At 40.3% G+C, this 24,714-nt stretch overlaps 1 protein-coding gene across 1 annotated transcript; it reads left to right on the top strand.

Annotated features, from left to right (window-relative positions):
• Positions 1 to 2,143: 2,143 nt before the first annotated feature.
• ppdpfb (pancreatic progenitor cell differentiation and proliferation factor b) lies at positions 2,144 to 23,129 on the top strand. The gene is made up of 5 exons (XM_034171773.1): positions 2,144 to 2,297; positions 12,510 to 12,605; positions 17,264 to 17,341; positions 22,327 to 22,420; positions 22,703 to 23,129. Exons 2-5 carry the CDS (start codon positions 12,551 to 12,553, stop codon positions 22,842 to 22,844), a joined length of 369 nt encoding a protein of 122 aa, XP_034027664.1. The 5' UTR covers positions 2,144 to 2,297; positions 12,510 to 12,550; the 3' UTR covers positions 22,845 to 23,129.
• The last annotated feature ends 1,585 nt before the right edge of the window (positions 23,130 to 24,714 follow it).

The raw sequence follows: 24,714 nt of genomic DNA, 5'->3' as shown, positions 1-24,714 counted from the left end.
GTTCTCATCAGTCTGCATTGTGATGCGATGGTGATTTCAAGTGTTCACTCATGATTTCATGAGTTGCAGTCGTGAAGCTATACTAGTGCAGCAGCTAAGAGAATATTTAGAGCAAAATCATGCAAATGGTGATACAAGCACCAAAGTTGGCACAAATACTCCTTAGACATGACTCATTTGAAAAAACCGACTGGCCACTTGAATTTCCAGTAGGTGGCCAGGTAGGGGTCAATTGAAGAATTACACAGGGGTCAAAATTAAAAATGCTCAAATCATTTTGAAAACTACACCACATTATTTGTATGATCGTAAAGGTTCCAAAAAGGTATAGTTTGGACTATCTATGACTGAATGATCAGGAGTTATGGGGTAAAAACAGCAAAAATAGTGACAAAGGTCAGTGTCAGTTTGTACAGGGGTCAAAAGTTAAAGTTGCTCAAGTTTTGGTAAAAAAAAAAAAAAAATGCAAATTATTAGTTGAGTTAACAGGGTTTTAAAAAGGAATAGTTTGGACTATGTGTCATGCTTAGTTATCATGTTACAGGGTAACATATGTCACATGTCAAAGAATCCAATGGACATTGACCTTGTTTGACCTTTACTTTGGAGACCAAACATTCAACACAATCAAAACTATTCCATTTATTAATCCTATTAGCTCAACCAATAATTTGCATCACTTTTTACCAAAACTGAAGGAACTTTAACTTTTGACCCCTGTACAAACTGAAACTGACTTTTGTCACCATTTTTGTTGTTTTTACCCCATAGCTCCTGATCATTCAGTCATAGATAGTCCAAACTATACCTTTCTGGAATCATTGATAAGACAAATAATGTAGTGTAGTTTTCAAAATGATATGAGCATTTTTAATTTTGACCCCTGTGTAATTCTTCAATTGACCCCTACCTAGACGCCTATTGAAAATTCAAGTGGCCAGTCGTTTTTTTCAAGAGTAATGTCTAAGGAGTATTTGTGCCAACTTTGATGCTTGTATCACCATTTGTACGATTGTTTCAGTTATCTGCTGCACTATACCATTGTGCAGCAACTGAGGCTTCATACTTCATTCTTTTCCCCACTGTCTACAGAGCGTCATGTGCACGTTTCATTTATAGTGTATGAAGAGAGAGCATTTTTAATATGCTACATTAAAAAAAAGAACTTTACAACAGCAAAACTCAGTTGAAAAATATTTGGGCAACTTAAAAATAATACAAATATTATAACCTAACCAATATTGTTTTTCTTTTTTGGGGGGGGGGGGGGGGGGGTTCCGATGTGATACTCACATTAGGGAGTAAAAAATGTATTTCATCAATATATATACAGTTCATCCAGAAAGTATTCACAGCGCTTCATTTTTTCCACATATTGCTATGTTACAGTCTTATTCCAAAAAGGAGTAAATTCATTTTTTCCCCCTCAGTTCTACTCACAACACCCCATAATGACATGATAAAAGTTTTTCTTTTACTTTTTGCAAATTTATTAAAAATAAATAAATCATATGAAAAATAAATAACAGATTATCCATCAAACGAATATAAATATAATATGTGTATTTCTTTAACTGCCACCAGGTATTGGTCAATGTTTATGAAATGTCTCCAAAACATTGTTGTACAAAAGCTGCAGATATTTGTCGCTGAGATAGATGATGACTGGAGTGCAGTTTTAAGCAGAAACAAGGCGATAGTTGGTGAATCGCTGCGGACGCTCTGAAATGACACATGCGCGGTGAAGGAAGGGGGGTGCTGAGTCTTGGAGAGTGGTGAGTCCCTGACACCGGCAGTCATGGGGCGTGGGTTCACCCCCGGACAGGACGCCAGTCTGTGGCAGAGGCACATACATACAGAGACCTAGGGATGATTTAAAGTTTCCAATCTACCTAACCTGCATGTCTTTGGATGTGGGAGGAATTCGGAGCACCTGGAGGGAACCCACGCAAAAACACGGGGAGAACATGCAAACTGCACACAGAAAGGTCACAGGTGAGAATCCATGCCGTGGCCTTCTTGCTGTGAGGCAACAGTGCTAACCACTAACCCACCGTGGTGCCCAAAACGTTTTTTCTGCTACAATCATGAGTACATTAAAATAACATATGCGGCGCTGGCCCGCCCCTTGTGATGACGTCACGCTCTGTTTATATAAGCTTGCTGGGCCGCTGAACGAGCAGTTTGAGTTTTTTCCAGACCTTGGAGGGTTTTATTTACCCAGAAGTTGTCAAATGGGCCCCGTCGCCTAGCGTTTCCTTCTCCCAGCCTCGCTGACCAACCATCACGCACGAAAGGTGGGATAATTTTTCATGCATTTGTTCACTTTGGTTTTTTTTTGTGATGGGGGCGAACTGTGCAAGCTAATGCTAATAACAGCTGCTGTAAAGAGAGGAACGAAAAAAAGCCCCCTCCAGATATTAAATGCCGCTTCGGTCTTTCATCATTCCGATTAAATTGTATACTTAGGTTTGTTCAAACTGCTGGCCTTAATCCGCGGTGCCCACAGAAATGTTTTTCTTTGTCTTTCTTGCTGAAATGTCATTTGAAGGGTTATCTCAGTTTTAGCCTAAATCCTGCGTTTACAATTTAACATTTCGTAAAAATGTTTTCTTTTATATGTATGAGAGAGGGAACAGATTTGAAGTCAGTTCTGTCGCAGCTTTTTAATTTTATTTTTAGTAAACAAGACCTCCGCAAAGCAACGTGACGTCACCGCATTGTTTGCACGTAAACACGTTTGGACACTGTTCCCCAAATGAAAACTCAATTTATGTAGGAAATATTCATGTTTTGAAAATGTGAATGCGTGGACACACGCACAGCCGCTGCAGCCTTCGAAAACTGTTCTTCTTTTTTTTTTTTTTTTTTTTTTTTTTGCAAAACATGAGTTTTCACCACCAATGGAATGTTTATGGAGTCTGACATATTTGGTTAAGAGCCATCTTTTTGCTACTAAAGATCTGTTTGGCTGTTTCCTCTTTAATGGACCTTGGTTTAAGCTAAAGCTGGGTGTGCCTCTTTGTCCCCCTCTCCAGAAAGAACCAGTGTGAACCAGTAATCTGTGTGGAAGCACGACATGATGTCTCTATTAAGAGGGTTGAATGAATATTAATGCCTCCAAGAAAAATACTTGTGAATGGGTGGGAATATTTTCAGGAATGAAACAATTTTTCCTTAGAATTTGCACTTTTGAGCTGAAATCTGTAACTTTCAAATGGGTGGTGATATATCATGTTTCAGTAGGCCACTGAAGTTTTTTTAGGGGAAGATGTATTGTCCAAATGGACAAAAATTACTTTTTTTTTTTTTTTTAATCCAAAGATCCCTTCTCGAGGAAAATTACAGCCCTTTTTAGGGTAGGGGTTAAAGTGACAGTCAGAATGTGGATTTTGACCTTTGAATATCTTTGTGCACCCTCAGTAAGCCTCATTGATCTTATGGAAGGCTTTTTGTCTCGTTAACAGGGTTAAAGGCACCTTGACGCTTGCACGCATTTAACCCCCGCCCTGCCACACAGTTCATCATGCCAGTGTGACCCTCTGTGTTCCGCTGGAGGTTGCGTTTCGTGCTGCTCGACGCTGCATTTATATAAAATATTTTATAATTTGCTCCAATGTCGTTAACCCCTGTATTATGGTGAAAATAAATACATTTATTATGTTGCGGGTCATTTTGACCCGTATTGTTTAAATCCACTCAAAACAGTAAAAAATGAAGTTAAACCAATCAGAACTTTATTTTAGATTAACATTTTGAAGAGACGAGAAGAACAGATATACAATTCAAACACTATATCAAAGAACTGTTTTCAATTTTTCCCTCTTCACGAACACTTTTCATTTAACTTGCCCCATTTTCTCAGATTTTCAATGTTCCACATTTTCCCCACATGATGGACAGAATGTGACTGTGTGCTTTCTGCAGATGTACTTCTTGCACCTTGCACAACAGGTACTTGTTTTATTGTCATCTTGATAGGGACAGACTTGGCATCTTTTGCGTTTCTTTGCACCTGTATCCTTTGGATACAGGTGCAGCTGCTGGGGATCAAGCTGGCCTGGCCCAGTTCTGGATCTTGGGAGTGACGAGTGCTTTGACTAGTTCTTCCAGGAAAAGTCAATGTCTGTACAGTTTGCTGGCATTCATTCCGCTCCTGGTTGATCTCAATCCACAACACATAGGCACTGTACGCAGACACGTCCACAATATTGTAGAAAACCACCAAGGGCCAATGGGCAGTTTTGCACTAGCAGCTGTATGTTGCTGTGACTTTGCCAAGATTGTCAACTTCTCCTTTGGTGGCATTGTAATCCAGGATCATCTGCGGCTTCATGTACTCTCTCATGCTTAGAGATGCATCTTTTTGCACCGTGCTCATCACAAGAGCATTCTTGTTTCTCTTTGGGCAGTAAGAAACAAGTGTTGTTTTCTCTGTGAAAGCAAATTTTTGAGGAATGCAGAGGTCTTCCTAGCATCTTCAGAATCTCACGAGGAAGTTCTGGCTTATTTTTTTCTGACTGTTCCCAACATAGACACCTTTCTCTCCTGGAGTTCATCTCCAAGATGGTAGGAGGTAAAGAAGTTGTCACATGTTATGTTATGACCTTGCAGCCCTTCAGTTATCTCCAATACCACACACATTCCCTGATTCTTCTCAGATGCTCCTCCAGGTGGCTTTCCAGTATATATTTGCAGGTTCCATGCATAACTGAATTTTGCATCACAAGCTGCCCATATTTTGATGCCATATTTCACAGGCTTGTTTGGCATATATTGTTTGGCTTCATTGGCTTCCTGTTAACTCTAGAATAGAATTTAAAATTCTTCTTCTTACTTATAAGGTTTTGAATAATCAGGTCCCATCTTATCTTAGGGACCTCGTAGTACCATATCACCCCAATAGAGCGCTTCGCTCTCAGACTGCAGGCTTACTTGTAGTTCCTAGGGTTTGTAAGAGTAGAATGGGAGGCAGAGCCTTCAGCTTTCATGCTCCTCTCCTGTGGAACCAGCTCCCAATTCAGATCAGGGAGACAGACACCCTCTCTACTTTCAAGATTAGGCTTAACACTTTCCTTTTTGCTAAAGCTTATAGTTAGGGCTGGATCAGGTGACCCTGAACCATCCCTTAGTTATGCTGCTATAGACGTAGACTGCTGGGGGGTTCCCATGATGCACTGTTTCTTTCTCTTTTGCTCTGTATGCACCACTCTGCATTTAATCATTAGTGATCGATCTCTGCTCCCCTCCACAGCATGTCTTTTTCCTGATTCTCTCCCTCAGCCCCAACCAGTCCCAGCAGAAGACTGCCCCTCCCTGAGCCTGGTTCTGCTGGCGGTTTCTTCCTGTTAAAAGGGAGTTTTTCCTTCCCACTGTAGCCAAGTGCTTGCTCACAGGGTGTCGTTTTGACCGTTGGGGTTTTACATAATTATTGTATGGCCTTGCCTTACAATATAAGGCGCCTTGGGGCAACTGTTTGTTGTGATTTGGCACTATATAAAAAAAAATTGATTGCTTGAATTGATATACTAGGCCTAGGCGATATATTGATTAATTCAAATTATTTGTTGCGGATGATTTTAAAAAATAAAAAATTTGAGGGTTTTTTTTTTTTCCTCCTCTTGTACACCTTTTTGTCCCCAGGACATCCCGTAGCTCCCCCCCTCCCTGTCCCATTTCCTTCACACAATAACAAAGATGGCCAACCGCTAATGGAGAGCGAGTTTTGTCAGTGGTTTGAGATTGCAGTAACAGACGTGGAACAAGTGACTGGACGCTGCAAAGTTTGTCTAAAGCCACGGGTCTCCCCAGACAATTTAACAACGGCGTAGTGCCGTTGTATTTTTGTTTAATCCAGCCAGTCTGTTTGTGAAGAAGGGACTGCTGTCTGCTCGTCGGCAGCCAGCAGAGCAGAGTCACGGCGCTGCAGCTCAGAGTCTCTCAGTGAAACAACAAAGCTAGTGACACATTAAAGTAGACCTGCATTGAAATAAATGTGGTCAGATCTCAGAAAGAAATAGCTGAAATGTATTTATAAGACGCTTATGAATGCAGTAAAGTAAATCTGCAAGCCCAAATTTGTAGTTCAGCAGAGAAATCTTCGTTTAAAAATGACAAATTTGCAGCTAAAATTTAGCCCTCAGCGAAAACTGTTTGTACATCTGGGACATTGCAGTGACGTCCGGCAGAAGATGGAGCACTCGCGCCTTCAGTCTAATCCCCGCATTGAAATTGATTTTATCTGTTAGTAATGTTACTGTTATACACATCCTGGTTTCAATATCCAAAAGTAAGCAGCAATGAATTTGAGATACAGCTCTGCATGCTCAGATCAGCGGTGACATCGACAGCGGGCGACGTTCTTCCCCGACGCCTTGCTCTCACTGCCTCCGATGCGCTTACTGAGTCTGCAGGCTCGGTAAACGCCGTAGTGGGCTACTCACACCGCCCCCATGTCTGCTGTGCAGCCGGCACCACCTCTCTGTCTGCTGAATGGAGGTGCAGCCAATTTGGCACAAGTCCAGAGACTACGCTCGCTGTTTTAATGCGAAGCGGCCGGTGACACCTGTTGCTCGCAAGGACAGACTTCTTGCGGCAAAATCCGCAGCACCGCACGTCTTGGTAATCGGAGCCACAGAGCTCCATGGCCGCTGAGAGAGGTTTATATCTTTTTAATGACTTGAATTCTTTGCGGGTCCCGCCTCCGTACCCCACAAGGGTAACACCGGAGGTGAAAGACAGATTTTCAATGCGACACCACTCAATCAAACGGGCGTATGGAAAAAGTCCCCCAAAATAATTTTCAAGCACAAATAAAAGAAATGTGTACTCGCCAAACGTGCCGCAAGACAATGTGAAGTTTTAAAAAAGTAGATCCTTCTGTATAAGACAAGAAAAATGTGCAGATGCAAACTGACGTAAATCCACAAATTACAGTTGGCGCATGCAATGCATGCTGGGATACGGTCTTCTCTGTGATGTCTCGGTAGTGTCCCGGATGTGATGACAGTTTTGCGGAGGGCTAAATTTTAGCTGTAAATTTGTCATTTTTAAACGATTTCTCCGTTGAATGACAGATATGGGCTTGCAGATTTACTTTACTACATTCAGAAGGATCTTATGTGTAAATGTCATTTTTTTGGTCCAAAGATCTGACTGCATTTATTTCAATGCAGGTCTACTTTAAGGCTTTATTTTACAAATGAAAGCGTTCATGTTTCCAAAGTTTGCTCAAATAAGCCGCAAAGACGGTGTAGTGAAGAGTCTTGTTCCCTCACGAGTGAGAGAGAGAGAGAGAGATGCTCCGCACTGTTAAAAAAAAAAAAAAAAGCAGCGAAGCAATTTTAATCAACGATCTTCTTCACCACACAATTTAGTGAAACAGTAAAGTGTGAAAAACTGATTTCTTTTTATTACTGTTGTTTATGCACCAATGACACCAGATCAAATTAATTGTTTGTGAGAACTTAGTTGCAATGAGTTTGATTCTGATTTGACAATCAAATCAGTCCAGGTTTAGCTCTTGTACAAACAAGACAATTAGGGGTTATATTGTTTTTAAAAAGTATGCAATCCCACTCAGAAATGTTAAAAAGAAAAAACTAAACTGTCAACATGACAGTAAAACTCTGCCTGTCTGACTGGATTAAAGGTACAGTGTGGCATTTTTAAAGAGGAGAGCAAATGATATGTCCATCAAATATTAATGTGTTCTTAAACTTTTCAGTGTTATTTATTTTGTTAACTTAGACAGAAACATGCAAAAAGAACTTTGATATTACAACATAAGTGTCCTTTTTTTGGTCTATTATTCTTGCTTTCAATCCATCTAAAACCAGTCAAAATGACTCGCAGTGCGCCGCCTCGGGTGATAATTGCCAACAGCACCACTATACTAAAAATTTCTGGGGCGAATCCTGAAAGCCCATCGCAACAAAACGCAGCCGCACAACAAACTTATCTAAAACAGAGGCATCCAGTTGCATGGGAGAAATGCTACACTTTACAAGGGGAACAAGAGCGCCAACTCCCGCTAAAACCCAGCTTACTCTGCTGGAATAATTTACCAAAGTGTATTTTTTTAAATCAAAAGAACAGTTGGAGCTTCAATTCCAGGAGGTAAGTAGGGGTTAGTTTTAAGTTTTTGCTCAAATAAAAGCAAAACTTATTCTGAGTTATCGCTGTCATTTGTATTAAATTTTTTTTTTTTTTTTTTTTTTAAGTAGGGGGGGAAAAAATCGTAAAAAAATCGAATTTTTTCTGAAAAAATCTGAGATTTTATTTTTAGGCCAAATCGCCCTGGCCTAGCATATACTGTTGGAAAGGACAGCGTCCTCTGAACGGAACGAGGTGCTCATCGACAGTGACATTGGGGCCAGGATTATACAATAAAGGCAGGATTTCTACCCATTTATCCCAGACATGTCTGATCGCTGCAAGCTTGTCTCTCTTGTCGACCAGCTCTGGTGTCATGGTTGTCAAATCGGATCACACGAGAGATCATGTGAAATGTCTCCAAAGACATTGTTGCTCGGAAGTTTGGCCTTCCATTCTCTTCATTCCATAAACTTGCAGTTGCTTCACCCTTTGACCTGTATACTCCAGCTAACACCAGAATTCCAGTGTAAGCATGCAAGTCAATTGGATCCAGTGGCTTCCATTTCTCTTGAAAAACACGCCTCCCCTCCAAGTTCGTCATGTGTTTAACAGCTGGACATGTTCCAACTTGTCCTTAAGGCTTCCAACAGAGGTGTTTTTCCTGTGGGGGAGCGTCGCGGCGGCTGCGAGCCAATGCTCCAATCCGCCCGCACGTCTTTCATTTAAAAAAAAAATCTCCTTTAACAGTGGAATATCCGGATAAAATGCTGAAACCGACTTCTTCTGAAACTTCTCTGTTCTCTCACGACGTCCTGGATCAATAGAGCCTGAAATGTGGAGGTTTTCAGCTTGAAACAGGCTGACGACGGCGCCTGGGAGCATTGCACAACGTCTCGCTCCGTGGGAAGTCCTTAAAGCGACAGTATCACCTCAAAATCTCTCATCAGCTGTTAAAATTTTCACCGAAAACCAGCTTAATTTTTCGAACCGTGTCCACTTCGATGTGTCTCACAGGTTTAGAAAAAATTTTGATCAAAGCGCCAGTCTCTCAGCAACTTCTCAGACAAAGGAATTCCGACGAGGGGCTGGACGACTCCTCCCACAAGGAGTGCTCACAGGCAAATGACGTCACCGACAGGCGTGGAAAAACTCACGCATGCGCACGAGGGTTCAAGCATGTCTGACGTAAAAACATATGAATGAAATCCATATAGTTTTTGAGAAAAATAAAAAGGACCTATACTTTATTGACAGACCTTGTATATATGCAAACATCTGACAGGTCTGAAACTTTGGGCATTTAAGTGCCTCAGTCAGCAGTTAGTATACAAATAATGAATGTTTGAGTTCAGTGGTATGAATATTTCATGAGGTGAAAGTTGGAACGTGCCATTCAACTCTGCCTCATTTAATGGTACGTTCCAGCTTTCACCTCATGAAATATTTGTACCATTGAAAGAATGTAAAAACATTCATTATTTGTTTTATATAACGGCTAAAATAGATCCTTGTCATTTGATATTAATTTATAAACGACAGAGACGGGACTTACATTTTGGTTGCATCACTGCACTGGCTTTGTGTACTTCAAAAAAAAAAAAGTGTTTGTGTATTTCTCGCTCCAGCGAAAAATCACGTCAGAAATTTGTCCAGCTTTGGTGCATCATTGCTACTCTGACATAAACAATCCAACATGAACTTTAAATAGGAGTCCAAAAATAATTCTGACGATGTCATCTGCGATGCCGTGCACCAACTTTGTGTACTTTAAAAAAAGAGAGACTGTGTACTTCCTCAGTGCAGTGAAAAAAATCACGTCACAGATTAGTCCAGCTTTTCATTCTAACTTCCTAACAGCTCTTCATGCCTCCAAATGGCTTACAGCGCAGTGGACTTGTGTGCGTGCACGCATGTGTCGGGAGAATTAGCACAGTCAATTAGCTCCTACAAACAGTCGTCACTCACCAAAAGAAACTCCACGTTTAACTAAACGCTGCCCGCATTAGTGGGCGGGGTTTCCAGAGTGCATCAGTATACAAATATTGAATGGTGATGAGGGCAACAGTCATTTTGTCACCCGAGGGAGGTTGCTGTAATCACCAGTCAACATTTGTTTTATTCTACCCTGTTTAATCTCTAGTAGATTAAAAATTTACAGACTGGGCTTTTATAGGGCACCTTTATAATAAAAATTATTGGTTCAATAAAAAAAAAGTTTTGTAGTTTTATTTCATTAGGCCAGAACACATTTATACCATAAACTTAACAAATATACTCCTTATTTTAACTGTGAACATTGATTAAAGTCTATTTCTTATTTTGGAACTGACATAGGTTTATAGCTGGATGGCACAGCTTGTACTAGGTCTTGTAGTCCAGGTGAGTGCGTAACAGTGCTGGACGATGCTAGTGTGCTCAGAGCATCACTCATCTGTTTTCTTTTTTCACTTCCAACTCGGCAATAATGTTTCAGGCTTGTTTCCTGTTTGTGACCAGTGATACCGATTATATGTCTTGATTCAAATCCTTGCCGATCCAGTGTTGTTATAGTGGTAGGCCAGAGACAGTGATTGGTGTAGGTCATGTGCAAACTGGCCTCTTTTGACAGCAATTTCATTTTTTCACCAAGAGTGTTTTTTTCCCCAACGGTGCATTCTCATACCAGACAGCATCAGTTGCCTTAGATGCCCTCTTTGGGCGCTGCCAAAAATCAGGACACTCTGGATTGAGATGTTTCATATACTTCTCCACTGAGCTGACTGGACACAGGGGCGTGCTGGTCGCATACATCCCCCCACCAGTACTTTCTCCATCATCTTGCAGAGATCCAGTGTGGTTTTTAGTCTTTTTGTCTTTCATCTGAACATACTTTTCTCCATTTTCATCTGCTGTAATCGTGAAGTCATCCTTCTGCATTTCTCGTAAATTTTCTCTTCCTCTGTTACCAAAGAAGATCATGATGTCAATAAACACTCGGTTTTGCAGTTGCAGTTGCATGCTGATGTGTACAGTTTATGCATCTCATCTTTTGGAATCACTGCTTTGTGTTTCACGACCGCTTTACCCTCATTTTTCAGTTTTACAACAGCTTTAAAAATGTCATTGGCTTCTTTAAAATTACTGTCATGCATAATGTCCACATCATAGGCGACTTGCATATGTTTTTGAGAGATTTCTTCGAAAACAGTTGTCCATTCACCTGAAAACACAATAACTGTCACCTGTGTTCACCACATATTAATAAGCCTACCTGGGGAACTTCTGCATAGAATCGTTTCAATGTTTCAGCAAGGAGAATGGTGAGGTCATCAGCAGCTGCTAAATTAATATTTCTGGCACTGCGGTAGTCATTGAAGGTCTTCTTTGCTCCTTTCACAGTTTTCTTAGTGTTTTTGGAATCCTTTTCTTCCAGCAGATTGTTTAAATCATCGTCTGTCATCAGTTGAAACCTTGGATTACCCGAATGATCCGTATCGACGTGTGTTTACAAACAACTCACTCGCAGAAAGAAACCGCGTCAAACTGGTTGCAACCGGTTGTGCTTGTTCTACTTTGACACGCGCTAGGATAATGCTGCATCCTGATTGGTTGATATGCAGGGCTACAGTGCGGGAAATTTAAGAACTGTTGCCCTCCTGACAGGGCAACAGTCACTCTGTATCATGTCATGCGATATCTTCTCAGCCAATGAGAAGACATTATCACAAGTAGGGGTAGAATAATACCAAATGTCTGGAACCAAATTTGCACACTAAATGTAAACAACTTGTACTCTTAATGCAACGCAGCACAAATGGGGCGTCTAATCCAGGGCAGAAATAAACACTTCCAAACCTAAAAATGCTGATGTTAGCATGTGAATAAAGCAAGTGGGTCGTCACAGGCAATTTCAAAACCACACGCATGCGCACACACACGCTTCCTGCAGTATGTGTGCACAATGACACTAGAAGGAAAAGGCAATATTTGCCATGGAATTCTCCGAAGATTGTTTTCTTCATTAAAATAAGCTGTAATTTTGCAGCATGGTACAAAAATAAACCGACATTATAACGCTTGGGTTTCGGTAGAAACTAACATTTATCAGGTCGTGGAATTTGAAAGGCTGTACAACTTTTAACTTGTTTGGAAGAAGTTCTGGAAGCAGCAGTGAACAAGTTCTGATTGTGTTGGCAGTATTAATATAAAAAGGAGGAGGCAAACATTTGTGCAACACCTTAGTGTGTGTAAAGCAGTTTTAACTACTTTCTGAAGTTTGTTTGGTGTTTCATATTAAACCTCAGTGACACAGTTCTGTGACTGTGGATTTTCTTTTCTTAATCTTTTAAGTTGTTAAAGCCTATAAAGTGTCAAAGTTCAACTGACTAGTATTTTCCAGATCGTCACTGTGACACATAGTCTCTTTTGTTCAGGTTTCCATCCAGTAACGTGCACAGCAACCAACAGTGGTAGAATGGCTTCCATTCCATCAGGGGGTTCCCTCGTGGCCACGAATGACTACTACCGAAGTGAGTCCCTTGTCTTCACAGCTGGACCACCTCCACTTACCAGCTGCTGCAGCATTTTGACATTTTCCAACCAAAACACTACACGAGGCAATAGTTCCGACACAATTAGCCAAAAATGTCTCTCACGGTGGAACCAAACCTGAATTACAAACTTGCAACCCTATTCCACAGGGTACTGTTCTACTATTATCACCCACGATTCCAAAAAAAGGTGCAAAAATGGGATGAAACTGCTTCATCTGTCTTTCCTCTTAATAGGCTGGCTTATAAAGAGCAGACCTGGCAACTGGCTGTCTTATAAAGTGTAGCCACTACGTATACAAAGTTTGTTCAAGATTGACAAAGATGGCTCAAGAATTTACTATGATGCTTCGAAACACCCCCGACTTGCTATTTGGGATGAAACTGGAAGGAATTGTGCTCTGTAGAATATCCTCATTAGAAGATTTCTGATGGCCTTGGAGAAGAGTGTCTCTCCTACCCCATCTTAAAAGAACCAGACTTTTAAAAATGTGTCCTGGACAGAAAGCGCAGCAGAAATTGATACTTGGGCACATCACCACATTTGACCTCACCTTTGGCTTCTGTTCACAATTGCTGAACGCAGCTGGCACCTGTGCACAAAACCCAGAGGGAAGAGCTTCTCCTGTCTAGCAGATGGTCACAGTGCTTATAATGATGACCATGAGCATCAACTCAACTGTTTTGGATCTGCAAGAGCTAGCACAAAATTGTTCAAATTAATATTCATTAACAAAACACTTGCTGTAAAACTGCATAGACATGAAACACTCAGTTGTTAAGGTTGGCTGTCGAATGTTTCGTGCACATAATTGAGTACATATGCAGAATGGATCTGTTACTTGAACTGGCTTTATTTATCAGCACTTAATCTAAGCCCTGTCTCTGACTGGGCAGATAGCCAATCATAACTTATAGTAATGTGGTGGCCAATCAGATTCCAGGACTTGTCGCCCAAGTCCCACCCCTTAGTTCTGCCCACAATCTGCAGTTGTGTTAAAAATACAACCCCAATTCCAATGAAGTTCGGACGTTATGTAAATAAATACAGAATACAATGATTTGCAAATCCTCTTCAACCTATATTCAATTAAATACACCACAAAGACAAGATATTTAATGTTCAAACTGATAAACTTTATTGTTTTTGTGCAAATATTTGCTCATTTTGAAATGGATGCCTTCAACACATTTCAAAAAAAGCTGGGACAGTGGTATGTTTACCACTGTGTTACATCACCTTTCCTTCTAACAACACTCAATAAGCATTTGGGAACTGAGGTCACTAAATGTTGACGCTTTGTAGATGGAATTCTTTCCCATTCTTGCTTGATGTACGACTTCAGTTGTTCAACAGTCCGGGTTCTCCGTTGTCGTATTTTGCGCTTCATAATGCGCCACACATTTTAAATGGGCGACAGGTCTGGACTGCAGGCAGACTATTGTAGTACCCACACTCTTTTACTACGAAGCCACACTGTTGTAACACGTGCAGAATGTGGCTTGGCATTGTCTTGCTGAAATAAGCAGGGACGTCTCTGAAAAAGACGTTGCTTGGATGGCAGCATGTGCTGTTCCAAAACCTGGATGTACCTTTCAGCATTGATCGTGCCATCACAGATGTGTAAGTTGCCCACGCCATGGGCACTAACACACCCCCATACCATCACAGATGCTGGCTTTTGAACTTTGCGCTGGTAACAATCTGGATGGTCTTTTCACTTTTGTCCGGAGGAGACAACATCCATGATTTCAAAAAACAATTTGAAATGTGGACTCATCAGACCACAGCACATTTTTCCACTTTGCGTCTGTCCATTTCAAATGAGCTCGGGCCCAGAGAAGGCGGCGGTGTTTCTCAATGTTGTTGATGTATGGCTTTCACTTTGCATGGTAGAGTTTTAACTTGAACTTGTAGATGTAGCGACGAACTGTGTTAACTGACAGTGGTTTTCTGAAGTGTTCCTGAGCCCACACGGTAACATCCTTTACACAATGATGTTGGTTTTTAATGCAGTGCCGCCTGAGGGATCGACGGTCATGGGCATTCAGTGTTGGTTTTTGGCCTTGCTGCTTACATGTAGAAAATTCTCCAGATTCTCTGAATTTTCTGATTATATTATGGACTGTGGATGATGGAATCCCTAAATTCCTTGCAATTGAATGTTGGGAAACATTGTTCTTAAACTGTTGGACTATTTTTTTTTTCACGCAGTTGTTTACAAAGTGGTGATCCTCACCCCATCTTTGCTTGTGAACGGCTGAGCCTTTTGGGGATGCTCCTTTTATACCCAATCATGACACTCGCCTGTTTCCAATTAACCTGTTCACCTGTGGAATGGTTCAAACAGGTGTTCTTTGAGCATTTATCAACTTTCGCAGTCTTTTGTTGCCCCTGTCCCAGCTTTTTTGAAATATGTTGCAGGCATCCATTTCAAAATGAGCAAATATTTGCACAAAACAAAAAATGTATCAGTTTGAACATTAAATATATTGTCTTTGTGGTGTATTCAATTGAATATAGGTTGAAGAGGAATTACAAATCGTATTCTGTTTTTATTTACATTTCACACAACATCCCAACTTAATTGGGGTTGTAATAGGTGTGTGTGTGTGTGTTTTTTTAAAATGAGGAGTAAAGCTCAAATTCCTTAACTTTTATTTTCATACACACAAATGCTTTGGGAACACCACATTCTATTCCAGATGAAAACATGAAGAAAAACTTATCAGATTTATTACTTGACAGAAAGTGAAGAAAAAACGAATATTAGGCTGTTCAAAAAAAAAGCAGTGTCTGCATTTTCTTTCTGTGACCTGTATTTAAGGACGAATGCAGCAAATGTTGTCCATGGTGCTTGTTGTGTATTTTTCTCTGAAAATTTGCATAAAATGGGTTGTTCCAGACATTGTTCAGATGAACAGCCTACTTTGATTAAAAAAACAAAAAACAAAAAAAAAAAAAAGTTGTTTGGAGACCGGAAAATATAAAAAGTGATAAAACTGATGATAAACTGCTCAGGTAAAATGATCTTAAATGTGTTAAAATGGCAGCAATAAACTAGGAAGATGTGGAAGAAAACGGAACCATTCAAATGGATAGAAGAATAACCAGAACGGCAAAGACTCAACCACTGATCAGCTCCAGGGTGATTAAAGAAGGTCTAAAGTTATCTGTGAGTGCTGTAACTATTAGAAGATGCCTGATGTGAAGCCTAAACAGTCCCACTGTTGGGGGGGCGGGGGGGGAGAACCACCTGTGCTGAAGAGGGTACAGTTTGACAAACAACACAGTGACTGGATTAAAGAGAAATTGAGGAACATTTTGTGGACTTATGAAAGCAAGATTGTTCTTTTTGGGTCTCGGTGCCACAGACAGTCTGTCAGATGACCCCAAAATCTGAATTCAAGCCACAGTCCATTGTTAAAACAGTGAAGCCTGGTGGAGCATCATGATATAGAAATGTTTCTCATACCATAGTGTTGGGCCTAATTATCGCATACCAGGGATGATGGATCAGTTTGAATACATCAAAGTACTTGAATGGGTCATGTTGCTTTATGCCGCAGAGGAAATGCCCTTGAAATGGGTGTTTCAACAAGACAACAACCCCAAACACACGAGCAAACGAGCAGCATCTTGGTTCAAGACCAATAATATTACTGTTATGGAGTGGCCAGCCCAATCCCAGGACCTTAACCCAATAGAAAACCTGTGGGGTGAGATCAAAAATGCTGTTTCTGAAGATAAAACCAAGAAATGCAGAGTAACTGTGGAATGTAGTCTAAAGTCCTGGGCTGGAATACCTGTTCATAGGTGCCAGAAGTTGGTTGACTCCATGCAAAACAGATGTGAAGTATTTCTCAGAAACAGTGTTTATACAACTAAATATTAGTTCAAAGATTCACAGGAAAGAAAACTTTTCAAGCATTTTTCAGTTTATACAGTAAATATGAGATGCAAACACTTTTTTTTTTTTTTTTTTTTTTGAACATCCCAATATTCCTTTTTCTTTTCTGTAAAGTAATAACAAATTTGATAGATTTTTCTTAATTTGTTGATTTGGAATAGAATGCACATTGTTCGCAATGCACGTGTGTGTGTGTGTGTGTGTGTGGAAATTAAAGCTGTTCTAAGGAGTTTTAGCTTTACTTACTTTTTAAAAACTTAATGCTATTATTTTGAACACAAATGTTGCTGTGTAAACCTTCTGCAGTAGCAGCCCCCGTGCCAAATACTGCAAAGCTGTTGCATTTTCTTTACTCAAATTCTTAAAAAAAAAAAACCCGACCCACAAAATACAAGTCGTGCGTTTTTTTTTTTTTTTTGCTACTGTGAGAGGCCCTGCAACTTATACACCGGTGTGACTTGTATATTGAAAATTCATCTTTGTTCTTAATGATAGTAATTATGACTATTAATATAGAACTTTCCCAAGAATGAAAGAATAAATGGCAATAGTAAAAATACACAACAACAATACACAAAAAATTCCAAATTAAAGAGCTGATAACACAGAAAAAGGTGTGACCTACACTCCAGAAAATACAGTAATTGGGAGGACTGTGCTGTCCACCTGTGATCTGATAGAAATGTATGTTAAAGACCCCACAGAAATATTTTACTCTTCTTTCAGGGCGCATCGGCTCCACCTCCAGCAACAGCTCTTGTGGCAGTTCAGAATACATCGGTGAAGTCATCCCTCACCACCCAGGTGAGTGCATTTGTTTGCTGGACTTCACTGAAAGGTGTGTTTGTGGGGGGACCTGCAGCAGAGTCCAGCATGACTTGTTTATTCAAAACAGCCAGAAAGATATCGGTACACGTTGCTCCAGGTAACTGTATGCAGGAGTGACGTATCAGGTTTTGGTACAAACAATGTGAACAGCAGGTCAGAGGAGTGTGCAGTTTGAGAAGTTTGTTGTTGGTGTGTGTGTGTGTGTGTGTTTAATGGATGTTCTTCCAGTAAGGTCCAACCAGCTGACTGTTCGGAAAAGCTTTAAAACCTCATTGCCCATTATCTTAACAGTGGAGGTAACTTCTGACAGTGTTTGTCTGCTCACTGGATAACTCAAAGTAACGATCAGATTTCAGTGAAACTCTCTGAGCAGATCAAAGACATTCTGGGAAATAAATGATTCAGTTTTGGAGGTGATCCGGAATATATTCTGGGACTGAGATCCAGAACAATGATTGTTTGATACGTAGCAGCATGTAGACATTTCTCAAAGTTGTGGGAGGGTGTTGACATTTGGTGAGCACATGGATAATGTCCTAGAAAATGAGTAGTGTGTGTTTTGTTTTTTTTTTGTTTTTTTTTTCCCTCACCCAGAGTGCAGATTTCTGCACTCTGAGTAGCCTGTAGCTTGTAAAGTAATTCCATAAATTCAAAAATCCCTGACATACAAAGTTTACAGTTTTGAATTATTAAAATGATTTGGGTTATACTAAATCTTGATTTTCCAAGTACGCTTTTGGGAGGACCTGCAAGTTTTACCCCAGTGTGACTTTTATACAGAAAAATGAAACTCATTTTTAATAATGACTAGAATTTTCAAAGCCCTTAACAAAATTGTAAAAAATAAATGCCAATAGTAAAAGTACACTACAACAATACACAAAAATCCCAAATGAAAATACAGAAAAAAATGTGCGACTTGTCCTCTGGAAAATATGGTACTTATTGATCCATAAATGAACCTGAGCCTTCAAATTAACAACTCCAGATCAGAAAACTTTTTTTTTTTTTTTTTTGCTTGCGAACTAAACGCAAAGTTTGAAGTGGCAGCCTGAAGGTTAAAGAAGTGGACTTGTGCCCTAATGTTTGCTGGACTCGATACCTGAACGAGATGTATGTAAAACAGCTTTTTTTTTTTTTTTTCTTTGCTGTTGTTTTTGTAAAAGCAGCCAGTTGTGAAATTGTTCAGCACCTGGAAAAGAACAGTGTTCCTAATAAAGTGGACTAAAGGAGCCAGTGGGTTTGATTGCAATGATGTCTGGAAAAAGAGGAACAAAAGGAGCTTAGGACAGTTGTTGGTCTGTGTAGAACAATTTCCACATGCTGTTGCAGTGACTTCACAATCCTTTGACATTACTCAGTCAGCACAAACTGCCATTTGTTGACGTGACCTCAGACTGACGGCTCAGGATCGTTCTGAACTGTCAGGAGAGTCTTCTTCAGTCTGCGCGTTCTTCACCCCCTCAGGGTTTGGGGTGTGTCTCTCTTATGGAAACTGTGTTAAAGTAAACCTTGTCTACTTTGTCCACGGGCGTTAAAGTCCCCAGACTGCAGTAATCTAGATCAGTCTGTCAGAGGAAACGGTCTCATGCGTTCTGCCTCACTCACGTAAGGTCCTGGCTCGTCACGCCGCCGCCTCCTCCCACACTGCTAAAGTAGGTGAAAGGTCGGGACTGTGTGTGTGCACATCTCAGTGGAACAGCCTGTTGGTGCACAAGTCCAGCCAGTCCCAAAGTTAAAACTGCAGCCCAGCAAAAACGTGAGACTGAGTCTAATTATTCCCAGGCGTCCGCTCATGTTGAACGAGGCTGAATACCAGAATAATGACATGTCAGTGAAACTTCATGGCTTTGTTTCCTTCTGATTTTTAAAATGAAGTATTTTGGGTGTCTTTTTAAACTTTATTATGAAACTGGAAATCAGATGTTTTTACTTATTTTTAACCAATTGGAACCAAAGTTCCAGTGAGCAAATGTCAGGGCGATGCATCCCTGTGCATGGTGTCCAGCTACAATTCATGGAAAATGACTGTTTCATGTATATTTGGACACTGAGATTTAGTCTCGTTTATAGCGAACGTCGAGTGAGGCACTCTGGACACACTCTGGCTACGTTTATAAATAAAATAGTGCAGTGGCCATAGAAGTAGGCTATGCAGAACAGTGGGAGCTTTGTTGACAATCTTTGTCAAACCTGGCATGTGAGAACATTCCACATTGTGATTTAAAAAAAAAAAAAAAAAAAAAAAAAAAAAAGGCAGGAAGCATCTGTGTCTGTGGGTCTCATATGTGTGAGACTTTGTGTATTATTTACTTTATTTTTTCCGTCACTCCCAATGAACGCGTTATAGGCATCTGTTTAAGGCAGAGTGTGACTCATCTTTCTTGACGATCTTTGTGAAGTTGGTGGGTGGGAATGTTGTCTTGTACCAATAATGATGACTTCAAAATAAAGGTTTTAAAAACGAATCCCCCACATTTTCATAATAAAGGAAGCACATCATTGTGCCATGTGCAAGCCATATCAGAAAGTTGAGGTCGATCTGACAAAAAGAGATATGTGAGCCACACATACACATCTTGCTTTATTGATAGATGTTGATTGAGTGATTGATTTGAAATTGGCCACTTAGCTCGCCACTCATATTTCTGTTGTCTGTGACAACATCAACATTGATAGAGAATCTGGGATATTCTTTAAATCACAAGTACGAGATATTCGTGCAAGTGTGGAAATGACATAAGGAATGAAGAATTATTTTATTTTAGGCCATGTTTCTTGCAAATTTCTCTGAATCAAACTTATTTGAGTTTTGTTGTGCTCGTCTGTGTCCCCACCCATTCCAATACTGAAGCTGAAGGGTTTTAATTAAAAAGTCTGAAGGATCTGCATGACATGGTGAGGAGTCTCCAGCCATGGGAGAGGCAAATAAAGAAAATTGCTTAAAGTGGTACAGGGTCAAGAGGGCCCTGTTGGTGGTGGTGGTGGTGGTGGTGGGGGGGGGGGGGGGGGGGTCTGAAGGCTGAAGCAAGGGTTTTAGCCATGCTAATGCTCCCAGAAGCACTTTACTGAAAAATAGTCTGAAGGACCTAAATGACAAGGTGAGGGGGCTCGCTCATTAATGTGGGCGACATAAGCATATTATTTGCTGTTGTTGTAAATGACATTGATCACTCAATAATAGGGATGTGAATCGTACAACAACTCACGATTCAATTCAATTCCGATTCTTGGGGTGACGATTCGATTCAGAATCAATTTCGATTTAAAGAGCTCTGAGAAAGTTATATTACTTAAAAATGTTTATGTTTAAGAAAATGCAGCTTTACAAGGTTAATCAAGTGATTCTAGATGTAAATTTACTTATCTGCTTTGCTCGTTCGGAGTTGGCTGGCAGTTTAGCGAAGCGCTGGTCAGTAGTCGGCAGATACCGCTGCTCCGCTCCTTTTCGCTCCGGGTGATGGCGTAGCATGTGCAGATTTGAAGTGTTTCCAAAGTACTTGACTATCATTTTGCAGATTTTACACACTGCATAAGTCATGTCAAGCTCCTTCTTACGCAGCAAATAATAAAATCCAAAATGCGGCCAAACATTTGCCTTCAGCAAAGACGGTGCAGGCTAAATTAGCTCTTTGTCCGCCATGCTAAGCTACAGCTCATGAATGTTTGAAGCACGCCAGACCCTCCCCTCGCGGGGAAGCTGTAGTACGGAAGCCGTTGCCTGACAAACAGTACATGCAGCGAGTAAGCAAGAAAATGTTTTTAAAAAAATGCTTTTTAAAAATCGATTCTTGGACATTTTGGATCGATTAAGAATCGCGATTCGGACGCGAAATGTTTTTCTCCCGACACCCCTACTCAATAAATCTAATCATTTCAAAAATACAGAAGTTTCTGTTCTTGATATTCTATTTAACAATATTTTCATGAATACCTTTAATAAAACCACATTGTATGTACCCTTAAAGCCTACAACAGTTTATCATAACAAATTGTGTCAGTCTCTTTGAAGAACCTTCATCTCAAGACCGTCGCTTAACAGCCGCAATATGCGCGAAACATGCTTGTATGAATCGGCTGACACCCGCACACATCTGCAATTATCCGCAGAGGCACGTTTTTCCGTTGCCAGGATTTTTGAGCTGCACAAAATTTTGGCTGTGGATGACATCCGCCTTACATACACAATACATACTCAATCTATCAAGACCGGATAGCCCTTAGCAAAGGACCCCGGACCCCGTACTCCTGGAGCACTCCCCACAGGGTGACCCGAGGGACACGGTTGAATGCCTTCTCCAGATCCACAAAACACATGTGGACTGGTTGGGCGAGCACCCGATGGAGCGTGTAGAGCTAGTCCAGTGTGCTGCGACCAGGACGAAAACCACACTGCTCCTCCTGAATCCGAGGTTTGACCATCGGTCGAATTCTCCTCTCCAGTACTCTGGAATAGACCTTACCGGGGAGGCTGAGGAGTGTGATCCCCCTATAGTTGGAACACACCCTCTGGTTCCCCTTCTTAAACAGAGGGACCACCACCCCAGTCTGCCAATCCAGAGGCACTGTCCCCGATCGCCACGCAATGTTGCAGAGTCATGTCAGCCAAGACAGTCCCACAACATCCAGAGACTTAAGGTACTCAGGACAGATTTCATCCACCCCAGGAGCCTTGGCACCGATGAGCTTTCTAACCACCTCGGTGACTTCGGTCTGGGTAATGGATGAGTCCGCCTCTGAGTCCCCAGTCTCTGCTTCCTCTTTGGAAGACGTGACGATGGGATTGAGGAAATCCTCGAAGTACTCCTTCGAGGATCTCATTGAAGGAGTCATCCAACAATGTAAATACTTAAAAAAAAAAAAAAAAAAAAAAAAGTCTTAATTCTCAGTCCAGTAGAAATTTATTTGGTGTCATATTTTTACATTATCAGTAAAATCTTATTCTCTTCCCCCTCCCCCAGGATTGCCTAGACAGGACTCTGGGCACTGGTGGTCCAGCTTCTTCTTTGGGAAGCAGATGGGGATGTCCCCTGTGACTGAGGAGGTGCAGCAAAAGTAAGTATGGAAGAATCTGCCAGAATACACACGATCATCCTTAAACTCACCAGATCAAAAGGCAAAATAATGACAAACTGATTAAAATGTGGATTATTTTGTCGTAAGAGACAACTCACAAAACTTTTTTCTGTTTAATGGTCTATAGACTTGTCACTCACTGGATGGATGATGGAAATTAGTAGTTTTGGCTTTCAGTGATCAAGAATGGCTGTGCCTCTGCACAAAAGTGTACAAAACCCAAATAAACTGAGAATATTTTTCCCTATTTTTCTCTCTCAGGGCGGGGGTCTCAGGTGTGGTAACAAACGGTCAGATCACCTGCGTTGCCAAGGAGATGGTGATGCAGCGTCAGGTGAGCGAGAGCAGCGACGCAGGAAGTCCACATCATCCTGACTACTCGCACAAACCCCAGGAGAATTGAAACAACAACCAACGCTAGGTGACGGGAGGATGTCCTGTTAACTTTGTTTTTTAATTTTGTGTATATATGGTAGAATAGGCTGCTTTTTTTTTGTTATTGTTTTATATTGACCCCTCCTCCCCCCAAAAAACCTAAAATATAAAAAGCAACAAATTACTTTTTTAAATCTACATTTGTATGGTTTATTGTTTGTAGTTTTGTGGTGTAATCACATCTACATTCCCTTTGTTGAAATCTTTTCACTTTGTCACCCTGTGACTGTAATAAATTAGACTGTTGCAGCCTAAATTTTGGGTTTGTGTTTTTATTGTAAACTCAAACTAGGTTCAGAGTGGGTTCAGCGCTACTTTATGCCCCATTTACTAAACTATAGAACCAACCAGAAATGTTTTTTTGGCCAAGAGTTGCAGAACTGTCCACACAGTTCTTTATAAATCATGACATTTTATGCATCTGCACGAGCCTGTTGTCCACTCCAATCATTAGCCATGAATCTATCATAAGCACCCGCTCAAAAATTTAATTTTAAACCAGCCTGTGTGCCAGACTGCCACCCAAAAGTCAGTATCCTCACACTAAGAATGCAGTTTTTTTTGTTTTTTTTTCTTCATTGATAGGAAATGTGGAGCAACAGGCTCCTTTACCTGTGCTGCAGAACAGAATGTTATAAGAGGTCTTTCATTCCCTCTGCTTATAAGACTTTAACAGCTTGGTCTGAACATTTGCATTTTATTTGTTAGTGATTTTAAGTTAACTATTTTTTTTTTTTGGTAATGTCTTTGTGTTTATGCATGGATGTGTTGCTGCTGGACAGCCGAATTTCTCCTTCAGAGGATCAATAAAGTATCTATCTATGTAATATTTTATGTTTTCAGCTTGTTGACTGTAGGGTTGTACAATATGGCCAAATTATCGTATCTCAATAGTCATATCAATATATACAGTATGAGTATGATTTCACACAAAGTGCAGCAACAGTGAAAATTAACCATTCTTAAAACGGTAATAATACCACACATTTTACACTCATCATAAGGTTAGGATACTGTGCCCTCCAAAAGTACTGGAACACTTGGTATTTCACACATTAAATTGTTTGCCATTTCAAATACAAGAAATACAAAGAATAAAAATTTATAAAATGAGCTTACTCAAACTGAAAGCAAATATCTAAAACTTGATAATACCTGTAAATTAGTTTTATTGCCAGTTTTCTTCAGACAAGTCAGGGGATGGAAACATGAACATTTCCAAGTCACTAAATATGTCTTGGACTTTATTTACATCAATTATGAAGAAATACAAAGGTTTCTTTCACCAAAACATTAAATCTAGCCTTGCATTTCAGATGTACTTTCTGGAAAATTGTAGCTGAATGTTCAGGTCTTCTTTTTAAGAAAATCCTCCTCTACACCACTTCATCAGGAAGCTGTATTTTATATTTGTAATTTATATCATGTTGTCGACATTTGCTTTCAGTTTGAGTTTAAAGAAGATAACTTTAGATTTATTTATCTGTATTTGAAATGGCATAATCAAAATGTGTGAAATGCCAAGTGTTCCAATACTTTTGAGTACAGTTGAGAAACACTCCATGGCATGTGTATTTTTAAGTAAAATGCAACATCCTGGTGTCAGAGAGCAAAATTAAGAGGTTATTTAATCAACAGCTGCTTGCGTGTTTAAAAACCACTGGAGACACGCATATACAAGGCAACCAGAATTAAAGGAGCAATGCAGCTTTTAACAACCTGGACCTCATTTCTGGCATAAAATATGGTCATTTACATGACACCAATATAACTTTGGTGTCATCAGTCCACAGTTCAAACGATATGTTCAGTTCAAATCTGAGGCAAACATTTATTTT

The sequence above is a fragment of the Thalassophryne amazonica genome, chromosome 6, assembly GCF_902500255.1.
Source record: "Thalassophryne amazonica chromosome 6, fThaAma1.1, whole genome shotgun sequence".
In the NCBI taxonomy this organism is placed as follows: domain Eukaryota; kingdom Metazoa; phylum Chordata; class Actinopteri; order Batrachoidiformes; family Batrachoididae; genus Thalassophryne; species Thalassophryne amazonica.
This window is presented reverse-complemented; position numbering and strand designations above follow the sequence as displayed.

Coding starts and splice junctions, on each gene's coding strand:
- ppdpfb (XM_034171773.1), top strand. CDS start 12,551: ATGGCTTCCATTCCATCAGGGGGTTCCCTCGTGGCCACGAATGACTAC. Junction 12,606..17,263: donor CACGAATGACTACTACCGAA/GTGAGTCCCTTG, acceptor CTCTTCTTTCAG/GGCGCATCGGCTCCACCTCC. Junction 17,342..22,326: donor AGTCATCCCTCACCACCCAG/GTGAGTGCATTT, acceptor CCCCTCCCCCAG/GATTGCCTAGACAGGACTCT.